Here is a 17,858-nt window from a genome sequence, read left to right as displayed (position 1 = left end):
ATATCTCTAATAATAATTTTGCCGTGGATAATCTTATCCTTACCAACAGCTTTACCTTTAGAATTGTCACCGAAGGTGATTGTTGGACTTTTGTAGTTGATTACTTCTGACAGGAGATCTTTGCTTCCAGTCATGTGTCTAGAACAGCCACTATCCAGAAACCAGATTGATTCCTCCAAGTTTTTCTTCTTTGACACCTAACATTATTGAAAAGAGAAATTGGTACCCTTTCCTATTTAGGTCCTGAGCTTATTAGACCCTTAGGAGTCCACACTTGAATTATCTTAAAGGATTTTTCATGATGTGTCCTAAGGAGATAGCTGCTATGTGTATAATCAGGTGGTGTATACAGTGTCTTTTTCTTTCCAGTATGTTGTTTGGACCATCTGTCGTTGTCATTCAACCGGTATCTCTTTTGAACAGGTCGGCTATTGTGGTAATGGTTCGGTCTATTTTTTGAATGATTTCCGGTTGACCCAGGCTTTCTGCTGGCCCAACCTGAACCGTTGTGAACGGTTGTATTAGGCCTGCGTCTGAGCCATGATCGGTTGGTTTTAGCATTCTCAATTTCGACATATCCTAAACCACATCGCCTTCTGTTATTTTCAAGATTTACATTCTGAGTGCCTTGATCTTCAGTCTTATCATGTTCATATACCGTACTAGATCTGACAAATTTAATTGGTTTTAAACTGTCTTTTTCTAGTAGCGGTTGAGTTGATGCTCCAGAAGTACTGCATTCATTAATGCTACAGCCTAGCCCGGTTCTTTCTCCAGCTGGCTTTTGCATTTCCTGCATCTTATTCAGAGAAACAGAGGATTTGTTCCAAGTGTTGACTGTATTTATCAATCGTTTGTTTTCTTTCAAAGTAGCATGAAACAATCTTCGCAGATCATCATTCTCAGCCGTTAGCAGACTTAACTTTACTTTCAAACCGTTAACCTCTTTTTGCTGTGAACAGCTAGAAAGAGTTAACTTGTTTTCCAAGTTTTGTTTTTCTGTTTTGGCTTCATTGAACTGCTGTGATAACCTCTTAAACTCATCTACCATGTCATGAAGTGCGGTGACAAGATCTTTTCGTGTGAATTCATCAGAGTTAAAGTCAAATACCATTTCATCAGTAGATTCTTGATCTTCTTTGGCCATGAGACACTCTACTTTCTCATCTTCGCTTTCACTTGAAGATTCTTCAGAAATAGATTTTTCAGATTCTGATTCAGCCCATTTGCCTTTAACTTCTTCTGCAACTAAGACTCGCTGACTCTTCTTTTTGATGAATCTTTTGTTGTCTTTAACTCGTCTTCTGTCACTTGATTTCTTTTCATCTTTTTTTGGCCTGTTGCATTCTGCAATAAAGTGTCCTTTCTTTCCACAGTTAAAACAAGCTTGACCATCATCAGTATGGTCCTTGTTGAAGTGAGGTTTATTCATCTGTGATTGATTCTTACGCATGAATTTACTAAATTTTTTAACGAATAAAGACATGGCTTCATTGCTTAATTGCTCGGCCGATTTTTTACTCGAGGACTCTTCGACCGGAAGAGTCATTATGGTAGCTGACAGTTCCTTTGTTTGTTGCGATGTGGATGGGTCTTCTTCAGTTCGTATACCAAGCTCAAACTCATAAGCTTTAAGATCGGCGAATAGGTCGTGAAGTTCCAGCTTGTTCAAATCCTTAGATTCTCGCATTGCTATACTATTTACGTCTCATTCTCTGGGAAGAGCTTGCATAACCTTTAAAGCAATTTCTCTGTTGGAATATTATTTCCTGAGTGAGGTGAGTTCGATGATGATACTGCTGAACCGTTCGTCAAATTCTGCAGGAGTTTCTCCTCGCTTCATCTTTGCGTTGTCAAACTTCTGGATAGCCACAGTCAATTTGTTTTCCTTAGTCTGATCATTGCCTTCGCATAGTTGAGTAAGTTTTTCCCATATTTCCTTCGTAGTAGTGCAGGTCTTGATTTTGGCGAACATATTCTTGTCCAGAGTTTTATAGATAATATCTTTCGTAACGTTATCCAAATTTGCCTTCTTTTTATCGTCAGCTGTCCATTCAGATCTGTGCTTTTCAACTATCTGAGGAGCACCTTCAGTTATTGTTGCAGCTGTATTCACCTTCAGAATTCTCATTGGCCCGTCAGTGATGACATACCACATGTCATCATCTTGGGCTGCTAAATGTGCCTGCATGCGAATTTTCCAATCGTCATAATCTTCTTTAGAGAACATTGGAATTTTATTGAAAGAAGCCATAAGTGATTGAAAAGATGTCAATGTTTGAGAAAACCCCGCTCTGATACCACTTGTTGTGATCGGAAAAGAGTTTAGAGGGGGGTGAATGAACTCTTTTAAGTTTTCTTTTCTAAAATTAGTTTTCAATCGTTTTTAGGCGGTTGAAAATTCTTTCTCAAACGGTTGGAAACTTGAACCACTAATGAGTGCGGAAAACGGTTCACAATTCCCAATAGACAGTTCAAACACTTTTAGCAAACTTAACAAATTGCGGTTGGAAAAGTAAGAGCTTGCAAGAAGTAAATAACACATGATTTTTATGGATGTTCGGAGATTGAATACTCCTACGTCAGCCCTTCTTCTTTTTCCAGGAAGGATTTCACTAAAAGACTTTGGCTTTACAACGTATTTGCAACAGCCCAGTCCAACCAGGACTTATCACACTGCTTGTATTGGAACTCTTAGTGATCACTTTACACTTCTGGATATTAAGAACACTTAGTTCACCAGACACCAAGACTTGATCTAATAACCAAAAGGTTACTGATGTGAATAAACGATTTGTTCTAAGTAGCAAAAAATTGATCCTTAGACGATCGAGTGTAATGCTGTTTGAAGAGTGCTTGAGAGAGCGATGAAGTGTGTAAGATTGTGATAGCGCTCTGAGATCTTTTTGTGTATGCTAGCAACAAGATTTTTCAGCTAATCGATCGAAAGACTTTGCTAGCACCCTCCTCTGTTGATATATAGACGATCTTCTTAACGGTCGGAAAGGATGCATCAACGTTAACCTGCTCCACTGAACAGATGTGTTGCTGTCGACTTGATGAGCATTTAATGATCTTTCATAGACGCATTTAATGTTCTTTTTGCTCGGCATAGTTCTGAAGCGCTTTTCCTGAAGTGTTCCTTTTATGGTAAATGTCTTCTTTAATCAGAGCTGGAAGTCTATACTTGTTTTACCCTTTCTGAGATAAAGATATAAATACATATCATTTTTGGAACTGATGAAAGTATATGTTGACTTCAAGACGATATAATATCTTGAATGTATTAAGCCGGTCAGAGAATATCTTCGTGCAATAAATAGTCTTCTTTAATGATCCGATTCTGAGAATCATTAAAGTCCAAGCTGAATCTGCTAACGGCCTGAAGTAAGCGGTTGAGACTTCTTGGATGAACAGAGCGGTTGAACTGATGCATATCTCATATACGAACCGTACCTATTTTTGTCATACACCAAAATTCTTGGGAATAATATTTTCTTAACATAATTATATAAATGAATTCGAGATAATTATATAAATAATTTTTATAATCTCAATAAAATTATTAGTATCACCCGATTAACCTTAAAAATTGATATTTAACTTTACTCACAAAATCAATGGCTCAATTATCATATTATATAATATATAGAATTTGGTAAAAATATATAATCATGCAAGCACTATCAGCGCATGAACAGATAAAAAATATGAACTCAAGCAACAACTTTGAAATTATAAAATTTATTATGATAATGTTAATTTTGTCATTACAATCTAATATATAAATTTAATCACTCTTATTAAAATCATACCAAACATTAAATATAATATCATACATTTTATTTATTCTTAACTTATCCTTATATTATATATCACATGTTTATCCTATCATGTGTACCAAACTATGCCTAAGAGTTTCAAAACAGGCAGTGTGATAAGTCCTGATTGGAGTGGGCTGTTGCAAAAAGTTTGTACAGCCAAAATCTTTTAGTGGAAACCTTCCTAAGAAGGAAGAAGGGGTGACGTAAGACTATTCATTCTCCGAACATTCATAAAAAATCTTATGTCACTTTACTTATCGCAAGCATTTTCTTCGTTTCTAATTGTTGATTAATCTTGTTAACGTGTTTAAGTTTCTATTGGAAATCGTGAATCGTCTTCTGCACGTAATAGTGGTTCACATTTTTAACCGTTTGAGAAGAATTTTCAACCGCCTAACAAACGGTTGAAATAAACATTTTAAAACAAATGAAAGTTTGAAAGAGTTCATTCACCCCCTCTCTAAACTTTTTTCCGATCCTAACACAAATATATGATTTTGGTAATTTATAATTTATTTCTAAAGGTTCTCCTCCAGCATGAGAAAGAAAATGAGTAGTTTTATGAAAATATTCGGTAGGAATTAATCTTTCTTGTATAATATTTAAATCTACACGACTATCAATCATATCAATAAAATATTTCTTATAAGAATTATCAATTAATAAAGTAATATTAGTATATCATTTTTGAGATATAATCAAGCTTAAAACATATAAATGTTTTTTATTTGGATCAGGAAATGAAATATCTTGAAGATTCTCAAAACCTTCAGATTTAAAAATTTAATCTTCTTTGTTATTTTCAATAACTGAAATACGATAATTTAAACTATTATTGTTTTCTTGTAAAATTTATATTTGTTCTTTAAGATTATTAATCTCTTTGATCAAATCTTGTATAGTAACTGGACTTTGGTTATTATATTTTTTCTTTAAAAGATTTTTTACTTCTTTCATAGAATAAGCTTGTTCTTGTTTATTAAGAATATTATTGCTACTGGCCGTTGAAGCATTATTCTCCATTTTATCTATAATTATAGATTTTAAAATTGTATCCTTAATCATTTTAAAAAATTATAAGATATTATTATTAGTTAAAACATTAATATTATGATCCTGGAATTGAGACATAAGTTTATAAAATTCATCATTATTATCATCAATTAAGATGATTTATACAAGATTTTCCTTGAATAAAGGTATAACAATCTTCTCTTTCAGAGTTAATTGAATCATTATTTATAATTTCATCTGAATCATATGATTATATACTACTATAATCAGAACTTTATTTGAATCTATTATTATTTAAAATAATGTTTCTTTGAGATTTTCATCTATATCTAATTTATTAATTTTGTTTTAGCCCAACATTGATTGATATAATATCCTGACTTTTTACATTTTCTACAAATAACAGAAGAATTAAAATGTTTCATATTTTATAAATTTTATGAATTCCATTTTTCACGGTTTTTTTTTTGACAAATATTTTTTTCTTTCTATAAATTTTATCTTCTTTATCTTTAATTTTCTTTTTATCTTTATTATGTAAATCAATACCAAATTGATCGCAAAATTTACCAAGTTTTTTCTTTCAATTAAATTTTGTCTTTTAATTTGATTATTTAATTTTAATTCATTGCAAAGAGATAAACCCTTTTATATGCAAGTACTTATTAACTTACCATAAATATAATTTTCATAAAGAATTTATATGTCATTTTTTCTTAATACTTTTCTAATTCTTTCAGCAAAAATAAAAGGTAAACCATCTATAAATTTAGCTTTCCAAAGACTATTGTTACAATCTGACATCTCATAAATACGAGATAAAAAATGTTTTTATACCATCTAAAATCAGTAAAAGTTTTATATTTTAAATTACTTAATAAAGTACGAATTTGTTCACCATTATCAGTGAATCTATCAGTAAAATGTTCATTCATTGTCATTATAAGAGAATAAATTGCATTTTCTATGTAAATATTATTCTCATTTTTAATTGAGTTTAGAAGATCATCTTTATGAGATTGATTTAAATAATTATCTCATAAACCTTTAAGTTGACTAGTAAAACATATTGTAATCATTTTAGCAATATTTTTATCATTATTGCCTGAAATTTTACATACAGTACTATACATAAGCATTCGATGAGTAGTATTATAAATTTTTTTATCACTAAAACCATCAATATTTCATTCATAAATACGTTTACCATTATAGACTGTTAGAGAAAATATATTCTTATTCTTAAAAAGAACATCCACATAGATATGTCTATCATAATAGTATTTGGTTTGAGTAGTTTGTCTGCCCATTTTATTTTATTAATTTTTTCATCAGAAGAATTTTTAATATTTTCAAACTCTTCATTAAGAGTATGTAAATTAAAGATATTTAAATTTTTCTTCTAGAAATTTTTCTAAATCAAAAACAGAAAACTTAAATTTAAAATATTTTATTTCTTGAGGAGATTGAATAGAAGAGGATGCAGTAGCAACAATATTATGTTCTTCCTTATTCTGTATATAAACATCAGGTTTAATCTGATTGATAGACATAATAATTTTATCTATGCGATCTTTTAGAGAAATAATTTCTTCTCCTATTATTGTAAGATACATATTTGTATAATTATGTTTTTCAATTATCTGATTTATATGTTTGAAAGTTATCTGTAACATATCATTTTAAAATAATTTTGAAAAAGTAGTATAATTTAAAATTTTATTATTTTTTCGATAATAAAAGATTTTTGAGGAGGATAAACAGATTTAGAAAGTTTATAATTTCTTTCAAGAACAGAAATATAATCTATAATAAATGTTTTAAAAAACCTAGGAACAAAATGTATTAATTTATTTTGATCTTCACAGTACTTATAAAATTTTGTAATAATATAATCAAATTCCTTTTTCAGATAAACTTTTAAAATACCAATTTTTGAAAGGTTCCCATTTGAAATTATGAAATTCACGATTGATCATTGCTCTAGCACGTATCATTTTGTAAAATCAATTTTTGATTTATTATCCATTAAATAGTAAAATTCATTTATGAAACTGTATCAGTTTCCCTAACTTTTTAAAAATTACTTTGATGAACTATATTATTTTGATCAATGATTAAATCTTCTACTGTATCTTTTATAAAAGATTTTATGTCTTCTCTTATTTGAGAAGTAGAAGCTCTAGAAGTTTATGGAATATCCACCATATTATCTAAAGGTTAAATAAAAAAATGAATAGATCTTAATCTAGCATAAACAGAATATGATAATAATCTTCTTCGTTCGTTATTGAACTATATTTGAACAGATACTTCGTTTTGTATAACTTGTTGTAAATCTCAATCTATTATAGAAAATGTAAGAACATCTTGTTCAATTATCCAGTTATGTGAAAATTCAATTTCTTTTCATTTAATAGATCTACGAGTTGTAATATTAGATATATTAAAATTTGTTTTTATAAGAATAGTTTCATTTAATTTTTTATCTATCTTTTTATGCATCGGATTTAAAGTAAATAATGGTTTATAATATCTTTGGTAACATATATATATTACTTCTGTTCCATGAGTATAATTATAGCTATGTGTTTTAATATTTAATATTAAAGAATCTAATATATTTATATCAGAAAAAGATAAAAATAAATTGGGATAAACATCAAAATATATTGGATCATGAGTCAGACTAGATTGAATTATTCTCATAAGAGATTGTTTTCAATTTAAATTTCTATCATCTCTTAAGGCCGGTATAAAACTTTCTGGCAAACCTTCTAAAGTTAAAGGTCTAAAGCTATTTGAATTAATCAAATATAAATAAATTTATAATTTTTCTATAAAGTGAAATGTATTTATCATGTCATTTCTTCGTTAAAAGAGGTACAGAAGATTACGTAGTTTTAATAATTTGTTTAAAGTCATTTTTTTCAAAAATTCCTAATTTAATATTTTTTTGAAAAAAACTAATCAATAAAACAGTTTTAAAAATAAAAATACGTGTCGAATTAAATTTAATAATAATAGTAATTGCACTTAAAATAAATTTAAGTTTAAAGATAAAATTGTTTTTTTTAGTTAAATCATATAATAATTAAGTTTATGTACCAATTTATATTTATTCGGTCTACCACCGGTTTCACCGACCTTTGACAATAGGTAGCTTTGACTACAGGTTGCCATTATTTGTTGTCTGTCTCAAACGCAATATATATGCGACTCGCAATGAAGCAGAAACTTCGGTTCTCACCTCATGGCTCCGTCGGCAGGAACCCACTCAACCACGCCGTGCCACGTCGTGGCTGTCCCCTACCCGGGTCGAGGTCATGTAAATCCCATGATGAACCTCTGCAAACTGCTCACGAACCGAAAACCCCATCTCCTAATCACTTTTGTCGTCACGGAGGAGTGGCTCGGCTTCATCGGCTCCGAAGAGAAGCCGGATAACATCCAATTTGCCACTATCCCAAATGTCCTGCCGTCCGAGCTGCACCGCGCTGCCGACATGCCTAGTTTCGTGGGGGCTACTCAGACTAAGATGGGGGAGCCGTTTGAACGGCTGCTTGACCGGCTTGGAACGACGGTCAATATCATCATTGCGGATACTTTCTTGAACTGGGCAGTGGAGGTAGGGAATCGGAGGAATATCCCTGTGGCTTCGCTTTGGCCGATGCCGGCTTCGGTGTTCTCTATCTTTTACCATTTTAACCTCCTCGTTCAGAAAGGTCATCACCCGATTGAGTTATCTGGTGAGTGTATTGTCGTAATTTGATTTTATTGTTTAGTTGCGAGGTTTTAGTAAACATAACCGGATAATTAAATGATGTGTTATCATTTATGTATATGGAATGATTAACTTAAATTCAAATGAATGAACTAAACCCAAGCTTAAAAAAGATTCAAGATTATTCAAAGAGGCTGCAACTGCTTGTGAGAATTAACGTTGTCCATTGTAACTATATCCGAAACAAACGAGCCCACCAACCCGAACAATAATCTAGTATTAGTTCTATAAAATTCGATTTTAAGTTCAAAACTCTGATTGAACAAGCTGAGTTACAGCTCAAAACAGTTGTTCTTAGAGCTTCAAATAGATGTCGAGTTGGCTAGACTATTGTTTGGAATACTAGCTCAAATATCAAATATGAATAGTATACATTGGGCTTCGTCGGATCATTTAAGATGAGAGCGTCAATACGTACTATGGTTCCATCGTGTGACATCGATTCATAGACGTAGAGATGGTAAAATTGTAGTGTAGAAGTTCCAAAAAAATGTACAACTCCGAACTATTTACCGGATTCTTCAAGCATGGAATCGGGCAAATCTCATAAAAAGAATCACTTTTTACAGATCTTGAATGACTATACATTCCTACAATTATGTTGTCCTACTATATTTCTTAGTTAATGCATCTTGTGTTCAATATGTGATAACTATTTGCTCTTAACTGAATATGAGGCAGAAAGAGGGGAAGAACGAGTAGACTACATCCCTGGCATTGCTTCAATTCGGTTGGCAGATATTCCGTCCATCATCCATATGAAAGATCAACACCTCCTTGATCTAGCGCTCCGTACTTTTCCCAACGTACGCAGAGCCCAATATCTCTTGTTCACTTCTATCTCAGATCTTGAACTTAATGTCATAGATGTTTTAAAACAAGAATTTTCATTCCCTATATACACCTTTGGTCCAGCAATACCTTACTTCAATCTTGAGAAAGCCACATATTTCTCAACAAACCAAGACGAGCACGATAACTACTTCAATTGGTTAAACTCTCAACCTTCAAGTTCAGTGTTATATGTATCATTGGGAAGCTTTCTTTCTGTTTCAAGTGACCAAATGGATGAAATTGCCGAAGGGTTGCGCGAAAGTGGTGTTAAGTTCTTGTGGGTGGCTCGTGGCGAATCCGAGAGGCTAAAAGAAAAATGTGGCCATTTAGGGAGAGTAGTGCCTTGGTGTGAACAATTGAAGGTTTTATGCCACTCTTCTGTTGGAGGATTCTGGACGCATTGTGGATGGAATTCTACGATGGAGTGTATTTTTGCTGGTGTGCCGATTATTGCTTTTCCGATAATAATGGATCAGACCACAATCCGTAAGCACGTAGTTGAAGATTGGAAGATCGGTTTGGATGCCAAGAGAGGTGTGGGATCCGGAGATCTTCTGAGAAGCAGAGAAATTGCTAGGCTCGTAAAGAGTTTCATGGATTTGGAAAGTGTCGAGAGGAAGGAGATGGCAAGTAGGGCAAGAGTGCTTCGAGATAAAACTCGTGGGGCAATTGCGGATGGTGGGACGTCTAAAACTAATCTCGATTCGTTTCTCAGTGATATTGTATCATTTAAGTAAAAGATCAACGAGCATATCTTTGTCGAGGAGGTTGTGTTTCAAGTAATACTGAGATGTGTTGTTTCTTCATAATGAATTGTTGTCTGATTTCTGTGTCATCATTCATCAACAATCACATTGATCTTGTATGAACACATAGCATAATGCTAATTTCCACTTCAACTATGTGGTATTTCTAAACCAAGTATGCGTTGGCATGTGCAACTGAATTTGTTTATCTAGTTGCAAGTGTCTTGAAAAGCTTGGGTTTGATTCCTTTTTATATTTGAAAAGTTTTTGCTTGATTTAATTGACTAGTAGTTGCGATGTTTGAAATTATTGTATTTTTAGCTTGAAATTTACATCTTCCCTAAAATTGTCATTCAAGGTGAGAAAATTGTTCCCACTATGCTCTCCCTCCTCCAAGCGAAAATGGACAGGGTTTGGATTTGATGGCAAACAAAAAACACACCAATTAAACTAGACTTTTTAAGCAAATCAATCAGTTTGATCCATTTTCAATATTTTTTTGTAATCGAGTGTTCCTTGGTAAACTGAAACCTTTTCATAACAAAGAAACAAAATTCCGAACAAACCCAACCAAATTAAATCAGTTCTATCAAATTTTCACATTTTACTCGAATTTTTTTGTTCGCCTCTTTTGAGGTTACTTAGCATGAGTAAACTAGAGAACATTTCTGAGATCATTCATCCACCATCCTAACCCTTCGAATATTTCACCGCTTAATAGATGGTTTTCAGGTGATCAAAATTTTCGTACAAGGAAATAGCCAACGTACGATTTACTGTCCGACGACATACACTGAACTTCCTCGTGAAGTTTGATGAGTGTAAAAGAAACTCTCAGCATCGAGGACCTTACATCCTTCAAACTTCGTATGAATTTCATTTTTGTTCAAAAAGAAACTAATTCAATTTGGCTTTCCATGCTTTATATCTATTGCTTTCTTGCTTGTATCTTTTCCATTCTCTGAGGACCGCAAGAATCACATGTAGTGAAACTGGTAAGAAGAAGGGCTGTCAAAAAAGAGGAACAGATTAATTATCAGATGACAGGTTTTCACTTTTGAGATAATCTTCTACAGTGCATATCCATAAAAACAAATTCTTAAAGAACGTGTTTTTGTTTTTGGTGTCTCTTCATGTATCAATTAACCCAAGCATTTTTCCCATCCCTTTGCCATCTCCCAAAGGCGAAAATAGAATCAAAATTATTAACTCATTTTCCTTCCATTTCCCCTAAAACAGTTATCCTTATTTTCAAGTCTTCCAATTTGATCGTTACTATCCGTTGAACCATTCGTCAGTCCCCAGAAATAATATGTTATTGTATTAAGATTTAAGAAACAAAACACAATTTTTAAAGTTTAAGATAATTTTATTTTCAATTTCAAACAATTTCTGACACATTAGCCATGCACAGCTAAACCTCTCTCCCAAAATCAGACATAACATATATTTTAATCACACAAAACATTGTTGAAATACTTTGTCCAAACACCAAACTTAATCCAAACAAGGCCTCTATTTCTAATGCTCCTTAACTTGATGCCAGATAGAGGACCATGATAGGAGGATTGTTTTGTGTAAATGACAACAAGAAGTGTAATGGAATCTCTGAAAATATAATCACACATTTAACTGTTTTGCTTCTCCATTTACAAGTTCTTGTCAGGGTTAATTCTCACACCAATGCCTCCAATTATAAAGTATCACGAGTGTGCTAAAAGTAAAAGACAGCATTTTTATGTATCACGTGGTAACCCATATTTTCTCAATTTTAAAGTTTTGCTCTGGTAAATCTAGAATGCTTAAATAAAGCATGCAATACCATCAAACAAGATATGGATACCATAGAAGTTCTAAAAACAGTTAAGTGTCATGGAACGAACCGAATAGACAGCAAAGCAGTGCTCAAACGAATAGTAGCTCACAGACATCATAGACGGGTGATAGAATGCATCTTCTGCAAAGGATTTTGCTTGTCTCGAGGATACTGACAGACAAAAGAATGGATGTATGTATTAGTATGTTAAGTGTGACGAACGGAAAAAAATGTTCCTTCATCACATCACCAACTATAAATTCATACCGGCTGAAGCATCATAGGCTCCATGGGACACATTGCTTAATGTCAACTTTGCAGCTTCAAGAGAAAACTTAACCTGCTCAAGTAAAATGAGTGAATTCCAATTATTATACAACCACGACCAAAATATAAACTGGAATAATACTAGATTAATCAATCAGCATCAGAAGGGAACCAAAAATCCAGTTGTTTAACTAATGAATCTTGAGATGAATTAATATGAGCCCTATCTCATTAACATGCTAAGGTACGCTCACCTGTTTTCCTATTTCATCCTTAATGATCATTCTCGGGAGTGACTGTACCTGCACATTTAACCTGGTTACATCAAAATGCTTAAATTAAAAATTGATAGTTAAAAGCAGATGACACACCAATCGAGAAAGTGAGCCAAGAGTTGTGCTGCATTGAAGAAGATTAAAACAAGTGTGTTGCCGTGACAGCGCATCCAATTCCCTGAATCACATAATATACGCAAGCCATCAGTGTCCAAACAGACACCACAAGACAACCAAAGATCCAACAGACATTGATGTAAAAAGCATGTGCAACAAAAGGATAAATAGTTAAATGCTTTAGGCATTTGGTGGAGCTTATTTCTACCATAAAGGAGCTTAAATGTACAATCCCTTGGTTTAGTAAAGAGCTTTAGATACAAAGTATGAAAAGAAACAAACCATGTCTCTTCGATGGTAGAAAACTACAGTTAAGATCATTGACAGTTCTAGTTTGACCAACAAAATAGTGTGGCACCTATTGTCATGATAGTGAAATTTCACCAGTCCTTCCTATCCCAGTAGCCCTTTTTTTGTTCACTGGTGAATCAATGTAAGTTGGCTAGCTAGCTAAGACAGAGGATTGTAAAAGGGAATAAGAAGAAATGCGATGCTGTTTCGGTGAAGAATATATATATATATATATTTATATATATATATATAGATAAATATAAACAAGCGGGATTATCTTAAGAGATCAGCTTAAGGAAAACAAAGAAGAGAGATGGGCGATATTCTAAAATGAAGAAGCAGGAATCAAAAGCTCCATGGGGAGTAATTGTAATCCTAAAATTCCTTTTCCAGTAAAATAAATTGCAATAGCTGTTGTTTAAAATACAATTAAAATATATTTGAACAGCCTGTTTTTGCTAACACACACTGGATGCGATTTTCATTCTTTCCAATATGTTCCAGCCGTCTATGAGTTCTAATAAGTATTTGATAAGACCTTTGAGCACACAAGTTCTAGCTCATAAGCTTAATTGAAGAAGCTCTAAGTTACTCTCATTCACTGCCTCCAGATAACTTGATTAAGTTTTAATTTTTCCCAATACATTCTAACAGCTCATGGAATCAAACAAGTATTTGATTCGATCTTTGAGCACAAAAGGTCTTTTCATAAGCTTGATTGAAGAAGCTCTAAGTTTCAACTCTAGATAGACTCCCAATGAATCTAACAATTTTAAAAGCTACACATGAAAGTAACAATTTTTTATTAAAAATTAGAACTTTGTCACCCATTAAACAAAACCTAGAAAAAAATCCAACTGTTAATTTTTATCATATCAAGCATAAATTTATTATCAGGAATCTCAATAGGAAAGAAACTATCCATTTTTCATTGGCTGTCTTTTGACTGACACCATAAAGCTGAAGATAATGCCTTTCTGGTATTTGAATCAAGAATATTGATTCTTCATTTCTATGTAATTTTAGCACCAAAAGATAAAGAAAGCATATGAAGCATAAAATCAAACAACTTCTACTGCCATTTTATCCATCACCAGACTTGTTTTCTCACCATTCTGTAAAACCTCTTTCACTGGCTAAAATTTGTAATGCCCCTGATGTATCACCAAAGAAACCATTGGATTTTAAACCAAAGAGTTGCCGCAACTGTCCAACTAACACTTCAAAAATTTTCCTCAAGTCCTGCTTTCAGAATGTACACAAGTTATATTTCAGACCTTATACTTATCTTGACATTGAATAAAAAATTGAAGTAAATATGGTATGAAAACACAGCCATCTAGTTCGCATAAATATAAATTCTAGCTTATCCAAAATTAAGTATTTTTCAGTAACACGAAAAGGAAAATCAAACAATGATAAACAACTTCATATACAATGATAAACAACTTCATTTTATTAACGAGTTCTCACAAATAAAGGCTACTGACCTCAGGTGATATTTTATATCTGCCATGAGGTGCTATATTGGTATCATTGAAACAACCTGGAGGGTTCCAAACTAAAACACCTCCCCACATCTACAAGTTGACAGTTTAAGAGCTGAGATTCTGTGACAGGCAAAACATAAAAAATAAACTGTGAAGTAAAAGTGCAACTCACAGGTGATATAAAGCCATTTGTCATGGAAATTTCTCTATCTGGTAGCTGCAACAGAAGTGGACACTCCGATGCAGATGGTACATATCTGGTGGAAGAACCAAAAGCAAATAACAATTATTCAATAAACTCTAAAGAAGATCACACGCTAATAATTCACAATGTAAACCCGCTAGATTGAGATAGGATACAGAATTAAACAAGTACTATCAAACGAGCATTTTATGTACTTCAAAAATGAAAATGCAGAGTATAATAATAGTTTTACAAAAAACAGAACACGAGATATGAGGAAAGATAATGAAATAAAGATTATACACCACAAACTGCAGGATTTTTGAACGCCCACCAGCTGCAACTGATGTATCCAAATGCCACTCGTTTGAGTTTACCTACATATCAATACTATAAAGAATGACTCACAACACAGAAATGATGGCACACGAACCAATAGCACTTAAAGAAAATCCAATTCACACACTGGTTAAAGTTCATTTATTAATCATTTATAAAGTTTATTCCCAGGATGATCTTCACATAAGAAATTTTTGAGTGAACATACAAAGAACGGGAGATCTTTCGCACTGAAAATATAGCTGCCCAACTGGTCATTCCAATAGGAAAAGGAAGACTTCGGAGTGTGGTATAAGACCTGCATGTTTGCCAAGAATGATAGGTTAAGTCAAAGAGTATTGTTCAAGAATATCAATATAAACACGTGTAAGTTTGACGGAATTCCATAAGCTTCCTTTGAAAGATTAATGAAATGACACAATGAGGAGAGAAAAAGAAAAAAGAGAAAAAGCATGAGTATGACCTGACTTTCCACTTTAACATCTGCCAGAGGCTTCAACTCCTCAATTATAGGAGACAAGAGATTCACATCAGCATCTTGGAAATCCCTAACAAACAAGATAATTTTTAAGAAGAACGGTACAAGAACTAGACTAATGGAGCCTTCCCATGACACTGTCGTGTCTCTATTTGTTATATTTCCCCCCAGATAAGTCATCATCACATAGCAAATGTCTTTGGGAAGAAAGGTTGAACATACAGAGCAGGGATGAATTTATAAAAATCAATTTGACAAATATAATCCGAATAGCACAAAAAAATAATTTTAATGAACAATATCCATAAATTGATTCATCATAAAAACGAGAAATTGTAGTGAGACAATTAAAATTTTTACCAGCATCTGAATGATACAATTACCAAAGATCACATTAAGAAGACTCTTTTACCAGTCATAAATCCAATTGCTCGGATCAGCATTCAGAAGATTGAAAGAAAGCACGATCCTCCCATCTGCCCCCACAGGCATAAACTCCCCGCTAATCGACCCTTTCTCTTTTCCACCATTTGCAAATACTTTCACAAAAATCTCGGCTACCTCCTTCACAGCTACCTCTTCCAAAACACTCCCTGCAATCCAAGCATGCCTGTACTTCCCAACTGCCATCCTGGCTTCGGAACTTTCCTCCATCCTCACAACAATAACGGTGTAAACTTTTCCAATTGTATTACTCCCACTACTATCATCCAACAACACCTGCAAATCCTCATCGAACAACTGTTCATCGTATTTTCCCAAATGCTCATAAATCTTTCCCTCATTAAGCGACCCACACTTCCAACGCGCATTATTGCTGGTACGGACACACTCGGAGCCGTAGTCAAGGGTTACAGAAATAGAGGAATTGAGATCACAAGCACCGCAGGTTGGGAAAGCGTTATCACTAAGTTTGCGCATGTGAGACTCAATTGAAAGAGATAACTCGTCAGCCGTGGATGAACCACGTCCGAAATTAACAAAAACTGCTTCAAATTGACAAGGGAACAGCAGAGGATTGGAATCGATCGCGGCAGACAGATGATCGATTTCACGGAACGGCAGCGGCGACCTGTAGATTTCAATCGACCTCAGCAAAAAAGGGAGACCTGCAATTGGGATAAAAACACGCAACGAATATTAAAAATCTGAAAATGCAGAGAAAAATGTGACCTTCCATATTACCTGAGATGAAAGAGAAGAGAACCGTAAGAGTGAGAGTCAAGCGTTTGAGTCCAGGTCTGGTTTCCCGCATGGTTTCCGTGGAGGGAGCTTCGGAGACTTCCGCCATTGGCCGGTGAATTTCTTCTTGACTTGCAGTGGCAGCTACAGACCTACAAAGGAAGCTGTTTGATGATAAATAATTTGAAGCTTCGTTGACATAGCCGGAGATTAAAATATATGCATCTATTTCTGTAATGAAAAATACCATAAATAACTCAAATAAAGTATACTTCATTGCTAAATTCCTAAATATTTTAACATAACACTTTTGATTTTTAAAATTTTAAATATCTTATGAAATTGGTCTCACCATTATGTAATTTTAGAATTATAGGTTGATATGTTTTGTATTTTGCTCATTTAACATGTCTATGTTTGATTTTCATATAGTAACTTCAAATTTTTTTGTTCCTCATCTTTTTTTTCAAAGTCGTTAAATCCACTAAATATTGCTTATTTGATATGGATGTTCTTTTATATAGTTCATGTTAGGATCGGAGATGTGTTTAGAGAATGTGGGTGAATAGTTTACTATAAAATTTTCTCTAAAACACCGATAAATAATGTAACAGATCTTGATAGTGTTAGCTATACAAGAGCTAATTTTCTCAACACTTAAAAAATGATCAGTCAACAAATAGTGCGAAAAATGATCTGAGATGAAACTTTTATTGAAACGTCCACCACTCGTTTTTCTTTAATATATACTAGAAATTTTTTTCCCTTCCTACGAATTTCGGCCGAAATATACATAATTATATTTTAAAGTACTTTGCACCATTTAAAATAAGCCAACCAACTATTATTTGAAAATCCAAAAGAAAGTAATTCAAATCATAAAATCGTAAATGTCAACCAACCTAAACTAACATTTTTTCAAAAATAAACTTAACTCTAACATTCTCTCAAAAATCTCTTAAAAATATCATAAATCATAAAAATCTTTAAGTAATCATAAATCATAAATATAGTTTTATTTGCGGAAAACTAGCGATGGTCCTCGGATTGTGTGCACCTTCAGTCCAGCTAATTCAACCATTAAAACCTCTATCAATATCAAGCTCACCTGCATCGATCACACTTAGTGAGTCTATTGACTCAGCAAACCTTAATCATGATAACAAAAAATACATATACATTCACAAGCAATAGTGAAAATACTTTTAACAAAATAG

The 17,858-nt window shown here is 33.1% G+C and overlaps 3 protein-coding genes across 4 annotated transcripts; 1 reads left to right on the top strand and 2 right to left on the bottom strand.

The window, feature by feature from the left end:
• Positions 1 to 1,762: 1,762 nt before the first annotated feature.
• LOC142528432 (uncharacterized) lies at positions 1,763 to 2,254 on the bottom strand. Its single transcript, XM_075633479.1, has one exon. The coding sequence runs from the start codon at positions 2,252 to 2,254 to the stop codon at positions 1,763 to 1,765; it is 492 nt and encodes a 163-aa protein (XP_075489594.1).
• Positions 2,255 to 8,038: 5,784 nt separating this feature from the next.
• On the top strand, positions 8,039 to 10,265 carry LOC142529653 (UDP-glycosyltransferase 87A1-like). The gene is made up of 2 exons (XM_075635245.1): positions 8,039 to 8,587; positions 9,304 to 10,265. Exons 1-2 carry the CDS (start codon positions 8,092 to 8,094, stop codon positions 10,191 to 10,193), a joined length of 1,386 nt encoding a protein of 461 aa, XP_075491360.1. The 5' UTR covers positions 8,039 to 8,091; the 3' UTR covers positions 10,194 to 10,265.
• A 521-nt stretch (positions 10,266 to 10,786) lies between these two features.
• Positions 10,787 to 16,852, bottom strand: LOC142529198 (uncharacterized). 2 transcript variants are annotated; one of them, XM_075634655.1, is made up of 13 exons: positions 16,645 to 16,852; positions 15,872 to 16,568; positions 15,445 to 15,529; positions 15,190 to 15,279; positions 14,946 to 15,019; positions 14,631 to 14,715; positions 14,459 to 14,548; positions 14,080 to 14,210; positions 12,657 to 12,738; positions 12,540 to 12,587; positions 12,286 to 12,358; positions 12,086 to 12,189; positions 10,787 to 11,210 (listed from the first exon to the last, which is right to left on the bottom strand). In XM_075634655.1, the coding sequence occupies exons 1-13, from the start codon at positions 16,748 to 16,750 to the stop codon at positions 11,100 to 11,102; spliced, it is 1,776 nt and encodes a 591-aa protein (XP_075490770.1). In that variant the 5' UTR covers positions 16,751 to 16,852; the 3' UTR covers positions 10,787 to 11,099. The 2 variants fall into 2 exon arrangements, with proteins under 2 accessions (XP_075490770.1, XP_075490771.1); XM_075634656.1 differs by lacking the exon at positions 12,657 to 12,738 and having other exon boundaries at positions 12,540 to 12,600.
• Between the last annotated feature and the right edge of the window lie 1,006 nt (positions 16,853 to 17,858).

Source organism: Primulina tabacum, chromosome 16, assembly GCF_025594145.1.
Source record: "Primulina tabacum isolate GXHZ01 chromosome 16, ASM2559414v2, whole genome shotgun sequence".
In the NCBI taxonomy this organism is placed as follows: Eukaryota; Viridiplantae; Streptophyta; class Magnoliopsida; order Lamiales; family Gesneriaceae; genus Primulina; species Primulina tabacum.
This window is presented reverse-complemented; position numbering and strand designations above follow the sequence as displayed.

Excerpts from the sequence above, each read along its gene's own strand:
- LOC142528432 (XM_075633479.1), bottom strand. The coding sequence starts at position 2,254 with ATGGCTTCTTTCAATAAAATTCCAATGTTCTCTAAAGAAGATTATGAC.
- LOC142529198 (XM_075634655.1), bottom strand. The coding sequence starts at position 16,750 with ATGGCGGAAGTCTCCGAAGCTCCCTCCACGGAAACCATGCGGGAAACC. Across the intron at positions 15,280-15,444 it reads ATGTTAAAGTGGAAAGTCAG|GTCTTATACCACACTCCGAA; the intron begins GTCATACTCATG and ends GCAAACATGCAG. Across the intron at positions 12,190-12,285 it reads AGCCTATGATGCTTCAGCCG|TATCCTCGAGACAAGCAAAA; the intron begins GTATGAATTTAT and ends TTTGTCTGTCAG.
- LOC142529653 (XM_075635245.1), top strand. The coding sequence starts at position 8,092 with ATGGCTCCGTCGGCAGGAACCCACTCAACCACGCCGTGCCACGTCGTG. Across the intron at positions 8,588-9,303 it reads TCACCCGATTGAGTTATCTG|AAAGAGGGGAAGAACGAGTA; the intron begins GTGAGTGTATTG and ends AATATGAGGCAG.